This window comes from Protopterus annectens, chromosome 10.part0, assembly GCF_019279795.1.
Source record: "Protopterus annectens isolate FY-2018-M chromosome 10.part0, PAN1.0, whole genome shotgun sequence".
NCBI classification, from domain to species: Eukaryota; Metazoa; Chordata; order Ceratodontiformes; family Protopteridae; genus Protopterus; species Protopterus annectens.
This window is the reverse complement of record NC_056744.1, coordinates 296,557,989-296,580,207: the sequence shown is the minus strand read 5'-3', so window position 1 is coordinate 296,580,207 and position 22,219 is coordinate 296,557,989. Positions and strand designations below refer to the sequence as shown.

At 36.5% G+C, this 22,219-nt stretch overlaps 1 protein-coding gene across 2 annotated transcripts in view; it reads right to left on the bottom strand.

The window, feature by feature from the left end:
* LOC122813052 (cholesterol transporter ABCA5-like) overlaps positions 1-22,219 on the bottom strand; it is a 2,390,735-nt gene that overhangs the window by 1,428,972 nt on the left and 939,544 nt on the right. For both annotated transcript variants that reach the window (XM_044085171.1, XM_044085172.1), the window contains exon 9: positions 19,554-19,701. In XM_044085171.1, coding sequence (XP_043941106.1) covers positions 19,554-19,701 — 148 coding nt within the window. The remainder of the gene's footprint in view (positions 1-19,553; positions 19,702-22,219) is intronic.

The window sequence follows — 22,219 nt, the reverse complement described above, 5'->3', positions numbered from 1 at the left end:
TGGGTAAGTGTAACTTACACAGCTGTAGTATGTTTATCATTCTTACTGTTGTAGTAGTCTTTAGGCTATATGGGTTGATTACCAATACCTAACCAACCTGGGAGGAGGACAGAAATGGATATCCAGGAGCCCCTCAAGAATGGTCCTAACAAAGCCAGTCTCAGATCTACAAAAAGAATATAGTATGTAAAGCCTTGTAAAGGCATCCACAGAGGACCATACAGCTGCCTCTAGAATACTTATAGAGTCCAACACTTTCAAATATGCATTGAAGAAAACAAGGCCCTAGTAGAGTGAGCCTTGATACTGCCTGGAACTGACGTACTACAGTAAGCATAAAAAATAAATCAATAGCCAAGGACAACCATCTAGAAATAGGCTGCTTTGACACAGGTTATCCTTTCTTTGGCCCAGCATAATAAATAAACAGCTCTAAAAGATTTGGCTCTGTCAAGATAGTACCTGAGCTGCCTATACATGTCCAGAGTATGTTCTGAGGATCTGGATTGAACGCTGGGAGGCTGATGGCGTAATTCAGTGTCAACTCTGACACAACAATGGGCATGAAGGAGGAGTTTGCTCTTAATGATACCATATCCCTATCGAAGAGCAGATAAGGTTCACCTAATATGAGAGACTGCAACTCAGATAATGTCCTTGCAGACGTTACAGCAATGAGAACAGCAGTTTTCTTTGTAATGAACCTTAAATTTGCCTTATGAGTGAGGTCAAATGGAGACATGGTTACCTTTTCCAGCACAAAGTTAAGATCCCCGGCAAGATCAACTTTTTTAAGGGGAGGTCTCACAAGTAAATCTCCCTTAAGGAACTTTTACCAAAAACAGAGAAGACACTGGAGAATCCACAGGCAGATATGCTGAAATGGCCTCAAGATCTGCCTTGATTGAGAAATATAAGAGGCCACAGGACAGTGACTTACACAAATAATTAAGTACTAGTGGTACATAATCCCTGATAGGGCCATGGTTATTGGCTAGGCACAAACTAAAAAATCTTTTCAGCCTGCCAATATAAGATTTATAGGTAGCAGGTTTTCCTGCCTCCTTTAGTGCACGCTGTATGTCCTCTGAGAAGAGGTGCCTAAAAGGAATTTAAATCAAATCATCCAGGCATTTAAAGATGTTTGAAACTAGGTATATCAAACTCCCTCTCTCATGTAAGTATGTCTAGTTTGTGAGGAATCTTGAGATAATTGCCATTGGTCAATTCCATGAAAAGGGACAACCAATGTTGTCCTAGCCAACAGAGCCACCATTATTATTTTGGAGAGTCCTTCTGAATTACCCTGGATATTAGTGGAAAGGATGGGAATACAAAAAGGAACATTCATGCCACAGGAATGAAAATGCATCTGTTTGCCAAACCTGTTTGCAAAGAACCCTGGAGTAGAATTTGTTCAGTTGTCTGTTCTGAAAAGAGGCAAACAGATCTATTTGAGATGCTCCCCACAAGTTGATGAATTCCTGGGTGTTCCCCTCTTTCAATTTCTATGCATAAGGGTCTGTCCTGGTCCTACTCAGCTTGTCTGCCTCTATGTTTTACTCTGATGGAATGTAAGATACTTGGAGGGTTAAGGGGTATTGAAGATATTTTTCATATATATATATATTATATATACTTTTTCTTTTAATTTCTATTTTTACTATAATATGTAATTAATTGTGTTAGGTATAGGTTTTAAAATGCATTTTTTGCACACTGATATATATTATTATATATTAGTTTTTCTATTCAGTGAATATAGCCATATATGGAATATATATTTTTTGTTTATTTACTTATTTATATAATGTAATGTGAGAAGAATTCTTATGCTCACTTTTAGTCTATTTATATGTTGAAACAGTTACTTATACTTCTTTAGTATTGCACTGACACTTTAACAGCCACAACAGCTTTCAGCAATCAATTTTGTAAATTGATATATTAAGGGGGTAATTGACATCACCTATCACTTATTTGTGCTATATAAGGAAGTAGTTCTGTTACAATTAAATAGATCTGAAGAAGCGTACAGTCCGTACGTGAAAGCGCTCATCTCTTTCTTTGCTTGTACCTAAATAAAGAAGTTGTTTTTGCTGCATTATCGTGGTGGTCTTCATACTGGTGTTCTTCTACGATATCTACTTGGTTTAGTGGTGAAGACCTTTGGAGGCTAGCTGAGATCGTGTCACATACTTGCTGCTGTTTTATATTTTATCTCAGGCTGCCTACACACGATGGATGCTATTGCAATCGAATTGGATTATGCACCGGCAAAACAGACTGGGGTAAGAAAATGGAACAACTTGTTTGAACTGAAAGATAACCCCTTACTAAATATGGAGTTTACTCCGACTGTGTTAAATATAGAGAAAGGCAATACTGACAAGTTGAAAGACTTTAATGTCGTCTTCAGAGAACTAGAAAATACATTATATAAACTGTATAGACTCACTTGGCAGAGACGCCACCTAGAAGCGTGTTTACATTTTAAAATAATTCCGAGGGGGATGAGGGTTCTCTGTATGCCCTCATACGGAGAAACCCACCCAGAATTACTAAGAAAATGGCAACAGTTGAACTTAGATCTGGGGTTCAACTACATAAGACTTTTAATTGACTATTTTTCACCGATCGAAAAAGACCTTAATACACAAGCTGAAACCCTAATAAAAGAAATTACGGCAAATTTTAAGGAGGAACAATTCCAACAGAGACTAGACAGTATGTATAATCAGCTTTCTACATATGGCGATAAACTACAACAGATAAAAACACGCAAACTCTATAGAGACCACGCAGATTTTGCCAACAACCATGTTTTTGCCTGGCCGAGATATCGAGAAGTTACTACAACTGAAAATGTGCCCAGTGTGAATTTTAGCCAAACCGAAGAACACTCTATCAACCAAAGCAATGTTTCGTCTTCATTGAGTTTAAATTCCACCTTAAGGAATCCAGTCGCTTTAACTGATGCATCCACGTCATCTGCATCACTGAATACATCAAACCATGATGTGAGAGCCACTCCCCCTCCTAACCAACAAGCATTTGTCCAACAAAATGCGAATATACAAGGCGCCAAACCCAAGATTAAACAAGGTAATTTAGAGGGTTTTTTACCCCTACCACTGAAGTTTCGGAAGAATTTCCAGAGCAGATCGAGGAGCAGAGGGCGAACAAAAAGAAAGTACTCTGGGGAAGAAGCGACGTTCGGCAACAGAAACGGGAGAAGGGAACAGAGAACCTAGTTTTTAATTTGTCACAACGGACTTTGACTGAGACTGACTATTCATTATTAAACAGAGGCTTATCCTTCATACCAGCCCAGGTTAGTAATATAAGCGAAATTTTAACTGACCTGCGGCTGTTTGCTCGTAATATTAATTTGAAATGTATTTTTGAAAAAAATAGAGTTAATCCTATTAATTATGATACGGAGGCTTATAGTTTTAAAAGGAAGAATATTTTTACTCCTTCCCACACACCTGTTACTGAATGTTTCATAAAAGCATGTGAAACAGATTTTTATAGACATTTTAATAGTAAAATGAAGAATTTATTTACCAATGTATCTCATTTGGAATGGGAATCTTTGTATGCCTTACAACATGACAACAACATTATAATCAAACCTGCCGATAAAGGCGGCGGGATTGTGATATTAGATGGCACATCATATAACAGTCTAATGCATACTATGCTTAGAGATACTGACACCTATAAGGAAATTAATGTTAACGACCTAACAAAACTTATTTTCACAGTACGTCATGAATTATATGATTTCCTAATGTGCAGGCAGATAGACTATGAATTATATCTGTATTTTTTAATAGAGCAACCAAAGATTCCATACATAAAAGGGTTGCCCAAAATACACAAGGGCATAATACCACCACCCTTACGTCCAATTGTGGTTGGAGATGGATGGGTCACTGAAACAATGTCAGTGTATATAGAAAAGAAATTAAGACCCATTATTGATGGTATAGCATCCATTTTAAGAGATACATATCAGCTGCTAGATGTATTAGGAGATTTTAAAGAGGGAATTCCTACCGGTTGTCTTCTAATAACCATGGACATGAAGAACTTATTCACGTCCATACCAAATAGTTATGGTTCTGAAGCCATTAGACATATTATTCACAATATAGGTAAATTTAATAATAATGAACAGATTCTCTTGAATGCCATCCTAGACCTTATATTAAATAATAATGTCTTCATGTATGACAATACCTTGTTTTTACAGCAATGGGGAGTGGCTATGGGCACTCCCTGTGCGAATACTTACGCAAATCTTGTGGTCTATTACTGGGAATGCATGCACTTATTCAATAATGTTAATTTTAAAAAGATTTTACTATATAAACGTTTTGTGGATGATATCATAATTTTTTGGAATGGTGCATTAGAAGAATTTTTAGAATTCGTGGAACATCTAGAAGCTACTACCTCCTTCTTTAAGTTTACTATTGAACATCTACGATTCCAAAAACCAAACAGACTACGAAAGAACAAAAATTCGAGGGAACAAGCTGCTGAGCGTAAGGAAAACAGATGATAAAGTAAAATCCACAGTCCGGTAAAACTGTTCCAAAGAAGGCAACAAAAGTCCATGCGCTGTAATATTAGAGCTTTTATTAACCACAAGCACTTTCGGAGAGACTCCTATCTCTCCTTCCTCAGACAAAAATGAAACAACCAGTTGTAGTATCAAACTTTCTTTAAAAAGGGTGTTGTTAACTAATTAACCAATTAGAAAACAAATTACCAATTACCAATTCAACAGCTTGTGAGTTTAAAATCATACAGAACCAGCAGCTAAAATGTTAGAAACAAAACAAAACTTCACTTTAAAAATGTGAATAATTTCGCCATTTAAAACACAAAACTTCCAGCCTTTTCTATCATAAAGGGATATAATATCTATCAGTGCTCTTATACGTAATATACACTGTTCTTATGTTGTGTAAAAGTGTATACACAAATACGTAAATTATAAATTACGTAATAATTGCAACTACATCCAAAGGCTGAGCCTTAAACATTTAAATTTAAATTTAAATTTAACTCATAGTGCTAACATTTAAATGATTGTTAGCATGGAACTACAAAACTCTCATGAGTAGCTTTCCAAATATTAACACCTATAAGTTTAAAGTTTTGAAATTTAAAATTTTAAAACAAAACTTCTATACATTTTCAAATGTCCTGTTGTTATAAATATGCTCTAAGAAGAACCAATTATTAGTTTTAGTGTTTAATTTTATAATACCTGCAGCTTATAATTGAGCTAATATGTGTAAACATAATGTGTTTCAATATTTATGACGACGCTAATAAGTTTTGTGGTTTGTTAAAATGGATACAAACCACTATGTCCATGTGGCATTATGTTGTTCTCTTAAATGCGATACATGCTAAATAGTTGATCAATGTAAAATCCTACATAGGTCAACTCAACACTTCATTTCAGAAGTCCCTATGCATTTGTGTTAGACGCTAGATACAGCGTCATTCAAAATGGAACCAAATCAAAAATATGACTTAGCTATGCATGGAGAGTTTCCAAAAGCTCCCTGCTGAGTCAAAAGATGTTACCTTTTACAAGCTAATAGTTTTAAAATACAAGTGAGCGATATTGCTTCATTTAAGCCAGGGTGTGTGTGTGCAGATGTCCTAAGCTGCCATAATAGCTCTTCCTTTTCTAACAACAATTGCCATGGACCTGAAAACATTTGTGTCTTAATTTGTTTCAGAACCATAAATCTGAAACTATGTTCTTTATTGTCCATAACGTGGAAGGCCAGAGCGTTGTTAGTGTCGCTCTTAGAAATAGCATATAAATGCTCATACACTCTGCTGGCAACAGTTCGGGAACTAAGGTGAAAGACTGTGAGGCGAAAGCCGATGGAGATTTAACCACTCTCATTCATTTACTTATGGGAAGAATGGATAGTTTTAGTCAGAGAATGGATTTGTTGGACAACGCGTTTAACACAAGAACCAGCATGCAGCTAGTAACGCAAAGAGTTGATGTGAACTCTGGAACTCATGACCTTGTACCGCTTACCGGTTTGGCTACTAGAAATCAGCAACCAACTAGCGGGGCATCATTGGATGTTAGTGACATTCCTGCTGGGCAAGGACACAACATAGTTTCGGCGAACGCCGGAACACAAGGTACTGTTAGTTCTGTTAATGATTCTCTTCCAACAGTATCACTGTATTTAAACAGAAAGAACTTTTTTATGACCACTGACAAAAACTATTAGCTTGTAAAAGGTAACATCTTTTGACTCAGCAGGGAGCTTTTGGAAACTCTCCATGCATAGCTAAGTCATATTTTTTGATTTGGTTCCATTTTGAATGACGCTGTATCTAGCGTCTAACACAAATGCATAGGGGACTTTACGAAATGAAGTGTTGAGTTGACCTATGTAGGATTTTACATTGATCAACTTAACGCATGTATCGCATTTAAGAGAACAACATAATGCCACATGGACATAGTGGTTTGTATCCATTTTTAACAAACCACAAAACTTATTAGCGTCATAAATATTGAAACACATTATGTTTACACATATTCGCTCAATTATAAGCTGCAGGTATTATAAAAATTAAACACTAAAACTAATAATTGGTTCTTCTTAGAGCATATTTATAACAACAGGACATTTGAAAATGTATAGAAGTTTTTGTTTTAAAATTTTAAATTTCAAAACTTTAAACTTATAGGTGTTAATATTTGGAAAGCTACTCATGAGAGTTTTGTAGTTCCATGCTAACAATCATTTAAATGTTAGCACTATGAGTTAAATTTAAATTTAAATTTAAATGTTTAAGGCTCAGCCTTTGGATGTAGTTGCAATTATTACGTAATTTATAATTTACGATTTGTGTATACACTTTTACACAACATAAGAACAGTGTATATTACGATAAGAGCACTGATAGATATTATATCCCTTTATGATAGAAAAGGCTGGAAGTTTTGTGTTTTAAATGGCTAAATTATTCACATTTTTAAAGTGAAGTTTTGTTTTGTTTCTAACATTTTAGCTGCTGGTTCTGTATGATTTTAAACTCACAAGCTGTTGAATTGGTAATTGGTAATTTGTTTTCTAATTGGTTAATTAGTTAACAACACCCTTTTTAAAGAAAGTTTGATACTACAACTGGTTGTTTCATTTTTGTCTGAGGAAGGAGAGATAGGAGTCTCTCCGAAAGTGCTTGTGGTTAATAAAAGCTCTAATATTACAGCGCATGGACTTTTGTTGCCTTCTTTGGAACAGTTTTACCGGACTGTGGATTTTACTTTATCATCTGTTTTCCTTACGCTCAGCAGCTTGTTCCCTCGAATTTTTGTTCTTTACTATTGAACATTCCACAACTAAGATAAACTTTCTTGATATCACCATTATTAAAGATGACAATGGCCATTTACATCATACTATTTATAGGAAACCTTGTTGGAAAAATACATTATTAGAATATAGTAGCATGCACCCCAGACATATATTTCGCAACATTATAAAAAGTCAGTACACTAGGATCAATAAATTATGCAAGGATAATGGAGACAGAGTGGAACAAATATTAAAATTAGAAGACATGTTTATAGAGAGAAAATATAGTGGGGATCTGATTCAATCAGTTAAACAGTCTCTCTGTTCATCTCAAATTCCATCCACACAGAGAAAGAGTTTATATCAGGCTCAAGGGGGATACTGTTCTAAGAAACGTTTTATACCTTTTCAAACCAGATACACCAGTGATAACAGATCTATTGTTGAGATTATACAAAAAAACTAGCATATTCTTCTCACAAATGAAGATATAGAGAGTCTAGTGGGAACTAAACCAAGGTTCCTATATACTAACAGCAAGAACCTAAAAAGAATACTATGTGTTGAAAAGAATAATGGTAATTTTAGTAAAGCATGTGATATGATACAACTTGACAACATAGAAAGATGGAGCAGTCACAACAAGCTAGGGACCTATCCATGCAATACATGCAATATGTGCAGTTACATTTCTAGTGATATTAACTATACACATCCTAGGCTAGACATTAACTTTAAACCTAATTTTAGATCGACTTGCACCAGCTCCAACTTGATATACCTAGCAAACTGCCAGGATTGTGATGCATTCTATATAGGGATGACAACAAGACCCTTGAAAGAACGTATATATAATCATATATACGACATTAGGAAAAATGACCAGAAAAATGCCCTTGCTAAACATATAACAAATAATTCTGGTCATAGTTTCAAATTTAGAACATTACAACTTGTGCATTCAAATAATAGGAAAGGTGACACATTTAATGAACTAGAAAGTATAGAATTACAATGGATTCTCCGGTTTAAAGCACATTATAGTCCAGGTCTGAATCAGTACATCAGCATTAGATCAGTACTTAAAAAGAGAAGCTTAAAATAAAATAATTAAACATCTGAATATTTTGGCTAATATATATCAGACCACATTGAGTATCCTTATGAATAAGACATGACTTATTACCATTTACACATCCATGTCTGCATTACTTTTTGAAGCTTAACTACTTTTTTCAATATACTAACCATGATTCCCATTTTTATTTTTAAACATTTTTTAAACACTTTTTATTAGGTGCATATATTTAATAAATACATTTGCATTTATTATTGTTAACATTATAAATATCAAATAAATGCATTTTCATATACTTTATTATATATACGTTTATTCTAATATCGATTATCTAGATTTTTAGACTTTAGTTATATATAAATATTATAATACATATATATGTTTTCATAATACATATATATTTCCTTTGTTTATTATATAGATAAATTTTTTAGAGTTTTTTAAAATATTTATATTCTATACTTTATGACTTCATTTTTAGCATTAAACAAATATTTATATTGAGCCTCCTTCAAGTTAATATGTACAATTTCATCATATAATATGTTATAATAGATAGAAGTGCTAAGCCAACCCTGACAAATATACTTACTTTGAATAGATAGAGAGCTACTTTTTTGGCTCCTCTTTTTTATGAGTGCTTACATGAATTCTTTACATGAGTAGTGTATATTTTTTTTTTTTTATTTTTTTTGTGTTTTTGTCTTGGTTTTTTGTCTTTATTTTCTTTTTGCTTTTATGAAAGATGTTAGATATATACATACATATATAAAAAATTTATATCTTTTATTTTTAATGTTACTTTATGTCATATCACACAATTACTCACTAAATATGTAGATATGTACATGTATATTAAGTTTTTATATATATATATTTTTCATATATATATATATATTATATATACTTTTTCTTTTAATTTCTATTTTTACTATAATATGTAATTAATTGTGTTAGGTATAGGTTTTAAAATGCGTTTTTTGCACACTGATATATATTATTATATATTAGTTTTTCTATTCAGTGAATATAGCCATATATGGAATACATTTTTTGTTTATTTACTTATTTATATAAAAACTATTTAAGTGTTGAAGTTTTTTATGTAATGTGAGAAGAATTCTTATGCTCACTTTTAGTCTATTTATATGTTGAAACAGTTACTTATACTTCTTTAGTATTGCACTGACAGTTTAACAGCCACAACAGCTTTCTGCAATCAATTTTGTAAATTGATATATTAAGGGGATAATTGACATCATCTATCACTTATTTGTGCTATATAAGGAAGTAGTTCTGTTACAATTAAATAGATCTGAAGAAGCGTACAGTCCGTACGTGAAAGCGCTCATCTCTTTCTTTGCTTGTACCTAAATAAAGAAGTTGTTTTTGCTGCATTATCATGGTGGTCTTCATACTGGTGTTCTTCTACGATATCTACTTGGTTTAGTGGTGAAGACCTTTGGAGGCTAGCTGAGATCGTGTCACATACTTGGAGGGTTAAGGGGTATTGAAGATCTACCTCCCAAGCAATCATAGCCAATCTGCACATAAGGTACCACCTAGTGGCCTCTTACTTGTTGATGCACCACATCAAGGTGGTGCTGTCTGTAATCACCTGAAGAGGTCCAGTGGGCCACAGATGAAGAGATTTGTAGGCATGGATCACAGCCAGCATCTCTTTGCCATCTATATTTTTTTATTTTTTATTTTTATTTGCAGTTGTTTAACCAGGATAGTCCAGTGGGCCTGAAGAAGCCATTTTCAATGGAGTCCTGGGGAGGAAAGCACCTCATACAGATTACACAAAGGTTAATATACACACATAGATTGCATGAAGATTACAGAGATAAACAAACTAAGATTAATATACACACATAGATTGCATGAAGATTACAGAAATAAAATAGACTGATCAAAAGTATTTCAATCAAAGTTAATAATGTCAAAAGTATAATATTTTTTTCCTTCTTCTCTAGAAGGATTGAGGATAGGTAGTTAGATGCAGTAGGTACGGAATTGCTAGATACCAGTAAGGAGTTGTATAATAGAAGCAAGCAAGAATTTGTTACCTGGGATGTGAGAGAAGGAAGGGAAAGAGTGTTGAAGTAAAGTGCAAGTTATGAGGGATGGGAGCAGGAGCATTCCCATGTGGAAGTTAGATGAGAGTGGAGTGATTTTTTAAAGGATGGGAGGCTAGTAATGGTACGAATGGAGGGGGGAAGGGAGTTCCATAGGCATGCTAGTGAGTATGACAGGAGGTATTGTCCTGGGGGGTGGAGGGGTCTGTACACTTCTATAAGGTTTTGATTGTTTGATCTGAGAAGTCTTTGTGAGTGGTGCATTTTAAAGGTAGTGGAGAGGGAGGAACAGAGGGATTGCTGGAAAATAAGTTTATGAGCATAGGTGAGCTGAGTATAAGAGAGGTAGTTTAGTAGCTCTAGCCAGTTGAGTTTGTGGAGAGATTCACAGTGATGGGTTGATGATTTGTTGCTAGTGGCGAATCTGGCTATTTTATTGTAACAAGAGGACAGTTTGGTTTTGAGAGATGATTGTAGGTTTGTTAGAAGAGGGGCTCCATAGAGAAGGGAGGGTAAGAGAAATGTAGTAGAGAGAGTAAGTTTAGTAGTTGAGGTGAGGAACCGATTGTGTCGGTAGAGCATACCAAGTTTTTGGTGGGTTTTTTTATGTTTAGTAGTAGATGGGAGTTGAATTTGAGCCTGTCATCGATTTGAACTCCTAGTAGTTTGGTTTCAGATACCAGCTCAAGAGGTGTTGTATTTTGGCTGGTGATGGAGAATAAATTTCGATCAAAATTCTTAGTTTTAGAGGAGGTAAAAATCATAAGTTTAGTTTTAGCAGCAATGAGTGCTAGATGGTTGTCTTTCATCCATTCTTCTGTGGTAGAGAAGGCATCTTGAGTTAGTTTTAAAAGAGTTGGGATAGATGGGGCAGCACAGATGATTGTAGAATCATCTGCATATTGGGTAATGTTAGCAAGAGGGATAGAGCGGTAAAAGTCATTAATGAAAATGTTGAAGAGGAGGGGGCCCAGTATGGAACCTTGTGGGACACCTGTGGGGGTGATGAGGAAGGAGGAGGTGGCCTTTTTCCATTTGACAGCTTGCTGCCTATTGGAGATAGAGCTGGTAAACCATTTGCGGGAAGAGGGTGAGAGGTTTCGGTTAGCTAGTTTAGTAAGAAGTAGGCTATGAGAGATAGTGTCGAAGGCCTTAGAGAGATCGAGAAGGATGGTAGATACAGTGAAGCCAGAATCTCTAGCTTTATTCACAGTTTCAAGGAAGGAAAGGAGGGCAGTCATAGTGCTATGATGGGGTCTGAATCCGTGTTTTTTAGGAGTTAATAGGTTGTTGTCCAAGAGATGGGGGAGGAGTTGAAGGTGGATACATTTCTCTAGGACTTTAGAAATGGGAGAGAGGATGGCGATGGGACGGAAATTGGAAATAGTAGTATTATTTCCTCCTTTGTGCAGGGGAATGATGTAAGCTTTTTTCCAGATTTGAGGAACATGACCTTCTTGGATAGAGCGGTTGATTAGGATACTGATAGGGAGGGCAATGGCTTTGACAGCTATGCTGAGGAAGTATGAGGGAATGTTATCAGGGGCATTGGTGCATGGGTTTTAGTTTCTGTAGGAGTTTTCTTATAGTAGAAGTAGGAATAGGTTTAATGAAAAATGGAGGGGGTTGAGAGGGTGAGGAATGAGAGAAAAAAGTTGGAGGGGGAGATGGTTGAGGAGAAGTGGATGTGGATTGTTATTTGAAAAAGAAGAGGTAAGTTTGGAAATAGAGTCAATGAAGAAAGAACTGAACTGGGTAGCAAGATCAGAGTCTTGTACATTTGGGGAGGGGTTAGGGTTTTCTGTAGTACCAGGTTTTAAGAGGGTAGTTATACCTCTCCAGAACTTTTGTGGGTTGGTTTTATGGTTGCTTTGAAGTTGGATGAAGTTGTTTTGATGGTCTGCTGAGATAAGCTTTTTAACTGAGTTACGGAGAGTTTTGTATTCATTGAGGTTAGATGTAGATTTGTTCCTCTGGTATTGTGTCCAGGCTTTATCTCTAAGTTGCATGGTGGCTAGTGTACTTGTAGTTAACCAGGGGGTGGCTTTCTTTTTTATTCTTTTGGTTATTAAGGGAGCATGATTATTTAGGAGATGTAGGAAGGTAGTATTAAAGTGAGTTGTTGCATTTTCAAGTGGTAGAGTTTATAGAGGGTACCAGTTAAGTGATTTAAGGGTGTCAGACAAAGCTTCTGGGTTAAAGTTTCTATAGCATCGGGTAGTTAAGTAAGTATGAGTAGCTAGTAAGGGAGAAGGAAGATGTCTAGTGAAGATGGGAAGGTGGTCACTGAGGGAGTCAGGGATGGTTCCACTGTCAGGATAGTTGTGGGGGTAGGAGACTAGAATCCAGCCTAAAATGTTGCTACTAGTGAAGTCTTTAGATGGCCTAGTTATGGAGTTGATGAGTTGAGAGTAGTTGTATAGGTTGATGTTGAGGGGGTGAGTAGGGGACTGAATGGAGGACCAATTAATATTGGTGTCTCCCATGATTATAGTTTCATTACAGATATTAGTTGATAGCCAGGAGAGGATTTCTTCGAGTATTGGGACATTGTCTCCAGGGGGAATGTAAATAGAGGCAATGTATATACATTTATCTTTGTTTAGCTGAAGATGAGCTAGTATTAATTCTGCATTAGCAAACTTTGGAATGGCTTTATTATAGGGTGTTATGGATAGGGAGGAAGAGTAGATTAGAGCCACTCCACCACCTTTTTTATGGGTTCTGTCTGTTCTGATGATAGAGTAATTGGGTGGTACTATCTCTTCATTTTTTACATGAGGTTTTAGCCAGGTTTCAGAAATAGCTAGGATGTCTGGTTTGTTATGGAGTAGCCAGGCATGGAGATTTGGAATTTTGTTAGCTAAGCATTGTGCATTAAAAGATGCAAGTAGGATGGATTTAGTTATTGAGGAGGAGGGGGTTGGGCCTGGGTTAGGGTGTATATCACCAGATAAAAGTATGGAAGTTAGAAGTTGAGTTAAGTAGTGGAGGTATTTGGATTGTTTCGACTGAGAGGTATAAGTTGAAAGATTAGTAGGAGGTATGGAGAGTAGAATGGTTGATGAGGTTTTAAGAGGGGGGAATAGTATGAAATGAAAGCATAGGTTGTTGTTGAAGGGATATAGTTCAGGGGAGATCAAGTTGAAGAAGTTGGATTGTGAAGTATGGAGAGGGCAGGTTGTGTGTAAGAGTGGTGAGTGGGTGATGGGATAAGGTTGGGTAAGATAGTAGATGTAGGTAAGGTTCAGGAAGAGTAGTAGTTGAATTGGGAAGTATGAGTATTTTTTAAGCATGTTAGGGTTTTGATAAGCAATGTAGTGGTGTTGAGTAAGGAGGAGGGAGGGATGTGAAGTAAGGGTTGTATGAATGTGGGAGGAGATAGGAAGAGGAAGGGGTGGAGTTTTGAGGATGGAGAGGAAGTAGGAGTGGTTAAATGGGTATAAATGTAGATGTAGTGGGGGTGGGTGGGAATTGGGGGTAGGGGAGGGGAGCGGAGTAAGCCCGCAGGGCGAACGGAGCAGGTAGAGACAAAAGGAATAGAAGTTAGAGAGGAAACTATCAGCAATGCAGTTAGTTACAGGTTAGAAAAGTAGGACCTGAGTGGAGAAGGTCTGAGATGGTACAGGAGTCTACCGAAAAGGAGAGCCAGAGGGGTAAAGTACTGAAAGGGCACAAGGTGAGTATGAAGAGGATCAGGTCAAGGACATAAGAAATTAGATGAAATTACAGAGGTAGAACAGAGAGAGGCAGTGAAAGATGGATAGGATAAGGATGCCACCTAGTGGGCAGATCTGGTATTGTAGGTAAGTGTGTAAGGGAGCTAATTGGTGTAGAACTGTGCTAGAAGAAATGTATAGTAACAGAGTGTTTAGGTAAGTGGTAGAGGTGAGTTGGCTGTTGGGTAGATAGAGAGGAGGAGCAAAGGGAAGCTGGCTGCTCAAGCTCACTGCGAACTTTGGAGCCCTGACGCAAGTAGTAGACAGGGGTCTGATTTACAATGTGGACTTAGCCCATAACATACTTTCTTTCTTCCCTGATAGAGGGTGCAGAGAAAAGAAGCTGGTAGATGAGGTCGCTGGACTTTGGATGGGATTCTTATCTCACCAGGTAGGTAGTGGTTATATTAGGAGCAGGAGAAAGTTGAGTTGGGTACTTTGGGAAGAAAGGGAGACAAATATACAGAAGAGAAAAGTTAGCATTCAGCATATATATAAGTAGTATAAGCTAGCAGTAACGAATGCAACATTTCAAAAATTCACATTTAAATATGAGGTAGGTACATATATTTAGGCAATCTAAGCATGTCTCTAGCATATCAAAGGAACAGCCTTCATGGTAGTTGCAAATACAACATTACAACATTCACATTTAAGTATGAGATAGGTACATACATTTAGGCATTCTAAGCATGTCTAACAAATCAAAGGACTAGCATTCTTTGGTCTAGCTGAGGAATACCACATGTCTTGCACGTTTACCCTAACAAACTACTCCCTAAACAAAATCAGAGGTGTCTGTAGTTACAGATTGGCTTAGAGGTAGAGAAGAAAAGGGTAGACCTGAATGTACTTGTATTTGCAGTCTCCACCAGTGAAGCTCCTTTTTTTTATAAATTCCAAGATTGGAATCTGAAATTCCAGAGGATGCAAATGTTGAGTTTATTTTTAGAAACCATGTGTTATCTGGCATGATGAATCATGAGAAGCATAGATACCATTAACTGCAGAATCCTGAGATACTCTCTGGCTGAAGTTTGAGACTGATTTGAGAAGCTTAGGAAAGTTTTCAGATAAAAGTTCACCTTCTCGTGTGTCAAAAAAAAATCTTTTTGCTTCAGTGTGTCTGTAAGGCATCATACAAAGACAAATCTGTGTGATGGGGTCCAGAAGGATTTCTGAATATTCATCTGGAGCCACATACTGGTCAAAAGAAATGAAACCCATTGTAATGACTCTTGACATCTAGGAAAATGCTCTGCAAAGATGAAAATATGAATGCTACTCAGTCTGCAGTGCTTTATGACTAGAAACAGATACTTTGTAAACACCCTTGGAGCAGTAGATAACCCAAATGGTAATGCAAGGAACTGTTAATGTGACCTAGATACACAAAACTTGAGATAATTTCTGAAATATTTGATTATGGGAACATAACAGTAAGCATCTTTTTAGATTTACCATAAAGGTTCCCTGAGGAATGCAAGGTAATAGATTCTGATGGGTCAACATCTTGAATGTTGGAACTTTTACATACAGATTTAGAAAGATCAAAAACTGACCTCCAAGAAGGCTTTTTCTTTGGTACCAGAACCATTCTGGAATAGAAGCCTTTGCCCCTTTGATTTAAAGGTACTGGTTCTATGAATCCTAGGCTGAGTAAATGTAGAAGAACCTGAGGAAAACATTTTGCTTGGTTTGGGTTTTGGGAAGAATTCCCCTGAAAGGAGGTATTTGAATCCAGTGCCATCTGTATCCTTCCTGAACCACATTTAACACCAAAGAGTCTGTAACAAGATGCTGCCAAAGGAAAATGTAAAGAGTCAGTTGTTGGGACAGATTTTTGAAACACGAGTAGGAGGGGGGGATGCTGGCCTAGTCATTCAGAAGTTGTAGACTGTCCCTTTTTAGGCAGAGACTCTTGTTTCTTGCTGTGACCATCATACCTCCGCTTTTTACTTCACCATTTCATTTGGGGAGGCAGGGATTGTTTGTTCTGTTTCTTAAATATGAAAGAGGATTTGGGAGTGCAGAAAAATCTTGGAAATTCCCTAAATTCATTTTCCTGTCTCTTCAAATTGTTTGAGGACCTGAACAGTAAATGGACCAAACAAAAACCTCCTTATCTAAAGCTGAATTCAAAATTTCAGACTTTGCCACATCAGAAACTTTTTGATTACATACCCAGGTACACCTCCTTAAAACTGTAACAGAAGTGGTGGTCCTAAACACAGTATCTGCACAATCGTACACAATCCTTAAGGCATTTTTTGATAGTTGAGAAATGCTAGAAACAATAGAATTCAGACAGGCACTACCTTCAGTGGAAGTATGGTAGCTGATTGTCTTAAACTGTCTGCACAAAAAAATCACAGTTAAGAATTTTACATGCCAAAATGAAAGAAGGGAAAAAGATTCTTCCCAAATGTGTCCAATACTTTTCCTTCTTTATCCACAAGGAAAGGATCGGAAGAAACAAAAAGTCTATTTCCAGCTGGTAAACATGTAGGTATAGCTACAGGTTTAGGTCTGAGCTGAGAAAACAAATACTGTTTGAGAGACTTTGTAATCTAGCTGCATTTTTAGGACACTTACCCCGTCCTTTATAAGAGTAAACCATTGTGCTCATTGGTTTGAGCTAACTGTAAATCTAGGGGTGTTGTCTATATTGTTGTTTAAGTTTATGTTCAAGTTTCTATAGTGAAAGGACTGAACGTGCCTTAAAAAAAAGAGGGTCTATCAGCACCTGTATGATATTAGAAGGAAAGACACCAAGAATGCCATATACAGACACACCACCACTTGTTCCATACCCACTAGGGCTAGTTTTAAATTTGGGGTGATTGACAAGGTCAGCATTTCTCTGTAGGGGACTGGGAGACACAATTTGAGTGCAAGGAGTTAGCCCGACAATTATGAATTAATGATACTCACGAGCCAGGTCTGAATGACAAAAATTCCATTAACAGCATCGTAAAAGCTAGGGCTGTTCAATTTTGAATTTAATTTCTAACTTTTTAACTTTGGTCACTAAATAATCAAAATATATATATATATATATATATATATATATATTTTTTTTAACCATTGTTTTCATTGTAAGTTGAACTGCATGTTTTATTTAACGGATGCTTATGAGAGTTGCTTTAAAATTTACATTTATTTTAATGAGACTAACTATAGACGAATTAATGTTTGTCATATCTGATTGGTTGCTATTGTTTTTAAATGCCCATTGCTTCTGTTTCACCCCCATGCTCTGAAGAATCCTGTCTTGGACAAAAGCACTTTGCAGGGGACTGTTTGTCCATTAAAATATTTTTTGAATTTCAAACCTACAACGTGTTTTTCTCCTTTTGTGTTGGACTACTTGCTACTGGATTACCTTGGGCATGCACAACTGTGTTTTTTGGTGTAAATTAAGGTTTGCTTTTCAATATTACCATTTTAACAGTTAAGAAAAGACAAACTAAGCTTAAAAAATGTAAAACAAAGCCAATATAATATTTAATATACTGTCAATCCACTCAATTGTTACACTTGGCCAAAAATAAAAGTGCAGCAACAGTTCAAATAACTGGCCAAGCCCACTAGACAGAATTTGTTTTTACAGGGGGTGAACAGGTATCACTATGTCATTAAATGATCTGTTCAGAGTTGCATAACATATAAGAGGAAACTTAAAGAAACAAACTCAGAATGAAACAGAAATAAAGACGATGCAATTTGGTTTGGGGAAATAAAAGATGCTATTTTAAGTTGGTGCATAGATGGCCACGGTGGTGTAGCGATTAGCGTTGCCACCTCACAGCAAGAGGTTCTCCGGTTCAATTCTCGGCTGGGGTCCTTCTGTGTGGAGTATGCATGTCCGCCCTGTGGTCGTGTGGGTTTCCCCTGGGCTCTCCGGTTTCCTCCCACATCCCAAAGACATGCTGTAGGTGGATTGGACACTCTAAATTGTGCGTGTTTGTGCATGTGCGATTGTGCATGTGTGTGTGTGTGTGTGTGTGTGTGTGTGTGTGTGTGTGTGTGTGCGCGTGCACACGTGTACCTTCTGTGGAAGGTTGGGCGCCAGCCTGGCAACTCTTTCTGTGGACCGTTGTTCCACTGTGGCGACTCCTAACCGGGATAAGCCGAAAGGAGATAATGATGATTTTAAGTTGCTGCATGCAAATTTCAAAGATCTCACCAAGAAGTTAAGACTACAGGATGAGCCCATGACAAAAACCCTGAGGCCTTCAGCATTGTCCAATAAACTAATACATTTCAAATATCTGCTAGAGTCTGTCTGTCTGTCTGTCTCTCTCTCTATATATATATATATATATTATCATAGTCAAATGGATTGAAAAATGCAAAAAAAATCATCTTTAAACGGTATACCTGTTCTCTGTTTTCTGTACATTTTCTCCTTACTACAACAGGAACTAAAATATAAACAAACTGCAGTTTTCTCACCTTCTGCTTAGAAGGGTCCAGTGAAAGCTAAATATGCAACAGCCTGCACTTAAAAACATAGGGACAAACCCAGGCAAGCAAACACAAGGACCATGAGATGCCTAGCCATATGTACTTTTAAGAAGACACATATATGCACGTTTTTGTCACCCTTTTCAAGCACTCACTAGTAACATACACTTGGCGAAGTCTGTGCGGATGAAACTCTGCAGGGCTTTGCCTATTGTTCAACTATTTGTGTAAGTCAGAAAACAGAAGCGGCTTTAGTTTCTTCAACTGCAGAAGAAGGTACTGCTGTATACTAGGTCTATTTTTTATTAAAAATCTTGAGGAATCTACACTGCTTAGTACCATATCTCAACCTGTTAAAAGTAAAAAATCTAGACAAAGCCATAAACAATGGGGAGACAAAGGCCCAAACACAGGGATAATTTTTAAATACTAATCTTACAGACTTCTAAAGCTGCAAGAATAACAAGTTTTGAATTATCATGAATTTTCTGAAGGGTATGAAGCCTGAAAGTCAAATTGTCATTATACTTTGATTTGAAGCCTCAATGATTTGCCAGTGATTTGCTAGAAAACTACAATTTTATGAGAAACAGACTAAAAATTATTAATACCACTAAAGAATTTTAAACCCATCCATGCATTCCATTACACTCACTCAAAAGAATGGTTTTCCAAAGTAACATCTGTACATTAACTACACTGATACAGTAATACTGTCTGAAAATGTATACTTAGTTCACACTACATACTCAGAAGTAGGACATTCCTCACCAACTATGTCATTGAAGTTTCCAGTTATTTAAACAAACAAAATAAATAAACTGAATAAATAAATACATACCTGGCACAACTTCTTCTAAGTAGACAGCTACCAGAATATACACCAAACTGTCAGCTAATAGAGCCAGAAAAGTAATAAATAATGGATATGGATCTTTGTGCAGGTTAGAAATCTGGGCTCCTGTTTGCTCATATTCAAGAGCTATGACCTGAAATGTCATAAAAGGAAAGCATACAGTTGGGTCACAGACTTCTAAACTAAAAAGTAAACATACAGACAACAAAGAAGATACATTGATTGAAAAAATGCATTATATGATACTGTGGTCAGGAAATACATATACACCAGGAGACAGTAACTCTCCATCTGCAATTCCCCCCAGGTGCACTGCAATAAAAACTGAAGGTAAGTGTCTTTAATCAGAAAATGCACATTTTTACACTATAATCACATGTACTGAATAAACAACAAAAGAAGAGTGAAAGGTAAGTCGTTAAACGGTTTTACACAGAGTGCTAAAATCAGAAAGAAATGGAACTTATCTTAGGACTTGGACATCCTGGCACACTCTATGCTTTTTCATTTCTTTTTTTAAATAATACTTTGCTTGCAGGTTCATAGATAAGTACTAAGCCAGCTGCCCTTGCTAGCCATTTTAAGCCTAGCCAGTTTTGCTTCTTGTGCTCAATATAACATATCCTATTTGGTTATAGACTGGTCTTATCCATCCAGTGGTTGATAATTATATATTACCCTTAATGACAATAACTGGGATCATATATATATTTTGAGTGGACCCATGCATGGGATAAAGTATTTAGAAGCTGCCTCTGTCCATTAGTAGTACAGGGGGCAGTCCTGAGGTAAATTTTCTGTTTCCCATCTGTAAATATAAGTTGCGTATGAACATGGACAGGGATGAACTTTGTTTTATGTGGATGGGGAGTCTGTTCCACAGCAGTGGTATCTTCCTCGATACAAACCTGAAAGCTCTTAACCATTCTGTTGAAGCTACAAGAGAGGTTTAGACCCCTAGAATGAGTACTTCTGATGTCCTGTAAATCCATCGGTAATGGGTTGGAGGATGCCTTGTAAGCCAGACACAGGTCATAGGTTATTTACCCTAGAGTTGTTCCATTTCATTATGTTCTATGTCAGAACATAGCTAGCAATTTTACACATATTGTTGAGAGGAAATGAAAAGTGAAATTTGCTTGATGATGGTTCTGAAAACTCAAACTAGGCAGCTGACTGACAGGTACCGCACAGAATTAAGGCTATGAGCTGTTAAACCGCTGGCTGTAGCCAAGTGTACATGGTTGATTTCTTCCTTCTCCATTTGCCTTCTGTGACTATGAGGGAGTCATTTAAACAGGCTATGCTCATGGTCTCCCCACACTTGTTCCAGTGGACTTATCCAGTTAACAAATGTATAAAAAAGATCAGTTGTGTATACTTACTATCTAGAAACTAGCCTCAAACTTGCCTAGAAACAGCAGCTCATAAACTGCAGCTTAAGAACAGACAGTCACAGAATGTATGTACTCAAGCTGCTCCATTTATGAAAAAGCATGGCGTAAAAAGTTAAATTTTTTTTAGGAGGGAGAGGCAAGTCCTCTGCAGCACCATTTAACTTTATTATTATCACTCCAAGGCTGCTGCATTTCAGAGAAAGAGTGATCATTAACAGACAACTTTTAAACCTGCTTCACTTTCTCCATGGTGTATTAACACTGAACCACCAAGAACCCACTAACAAGTAAGTATATAAATCTTGCTCTACAAAGAAGTAAATAATAAAAATACAATGATATGCCATCTCGAGCCAGGACATGAAGGTCAAGTTCAACATGAGCAGGTATGACAAATTGTGCTTCCTGCTTCACAAAGAACAGTGGCTACAAAATTACCTAAACTCTTCTCTCCTCCTGAAGGCCAACAAGATCATGAAGGTTTTAGCCAAGCTGAAGATGTTCAGGAATTAAAAACCATATTTAGGATCTTAGTTTAAAATGTTGCATCTATAAAACTGAATCATACCAGTCCTAAAAATGAGAGATGTGAAGTGCTACATCTACAAAATACATAAATAATAACAGACTGGGCAAAATGAGAAGATTTCTGTAATAAAACTGCATTACACAAAACAAATGAAACAGACGAGTTATCATATCAGGTTTGTTGCAGAATATAAAACTTTCCATTACTGTCTGTTAACCAAGTTTTTACTACATTTCTTGATGAGCCCTTCACACAGCAATACAATAATAAATGTGCAAATACTGTGAGAGACTCGTCCCCACTCTCCTGGCCCTGAGTTATTATAAGGAAGTTTCTCAATTTAGAGAATGTTCCTATATCTGGCAAAAAAGAAGATACAATCTGAAAGGGTCACATAATTTGGCTTTTCAGCATCTCACTCCTACCAGTAAAGCACTACTGTTTAAATAATGTGAATTTAGAAAGCTATTCTATAGTTCTAGATTCTGACTGGTTTGTCCAGCTGTTGTCTTCCTGCCCCATGAGAGGATCACACATTTTATTTAGCCCCACAGAATCATCTTCATATCAAACTGCCCCTTGTTTTGGCAAATTGATACAAATGCTATGTTTTAATCTTTGTGCCAACAATTGCTCTTTGAACAGCCTAAAAAGATATTTAAAGTGACCAAACTACCCTGTTTGCTGCACTGCTAAACAAGTTTATCTTTTCTTTAATGTGATCT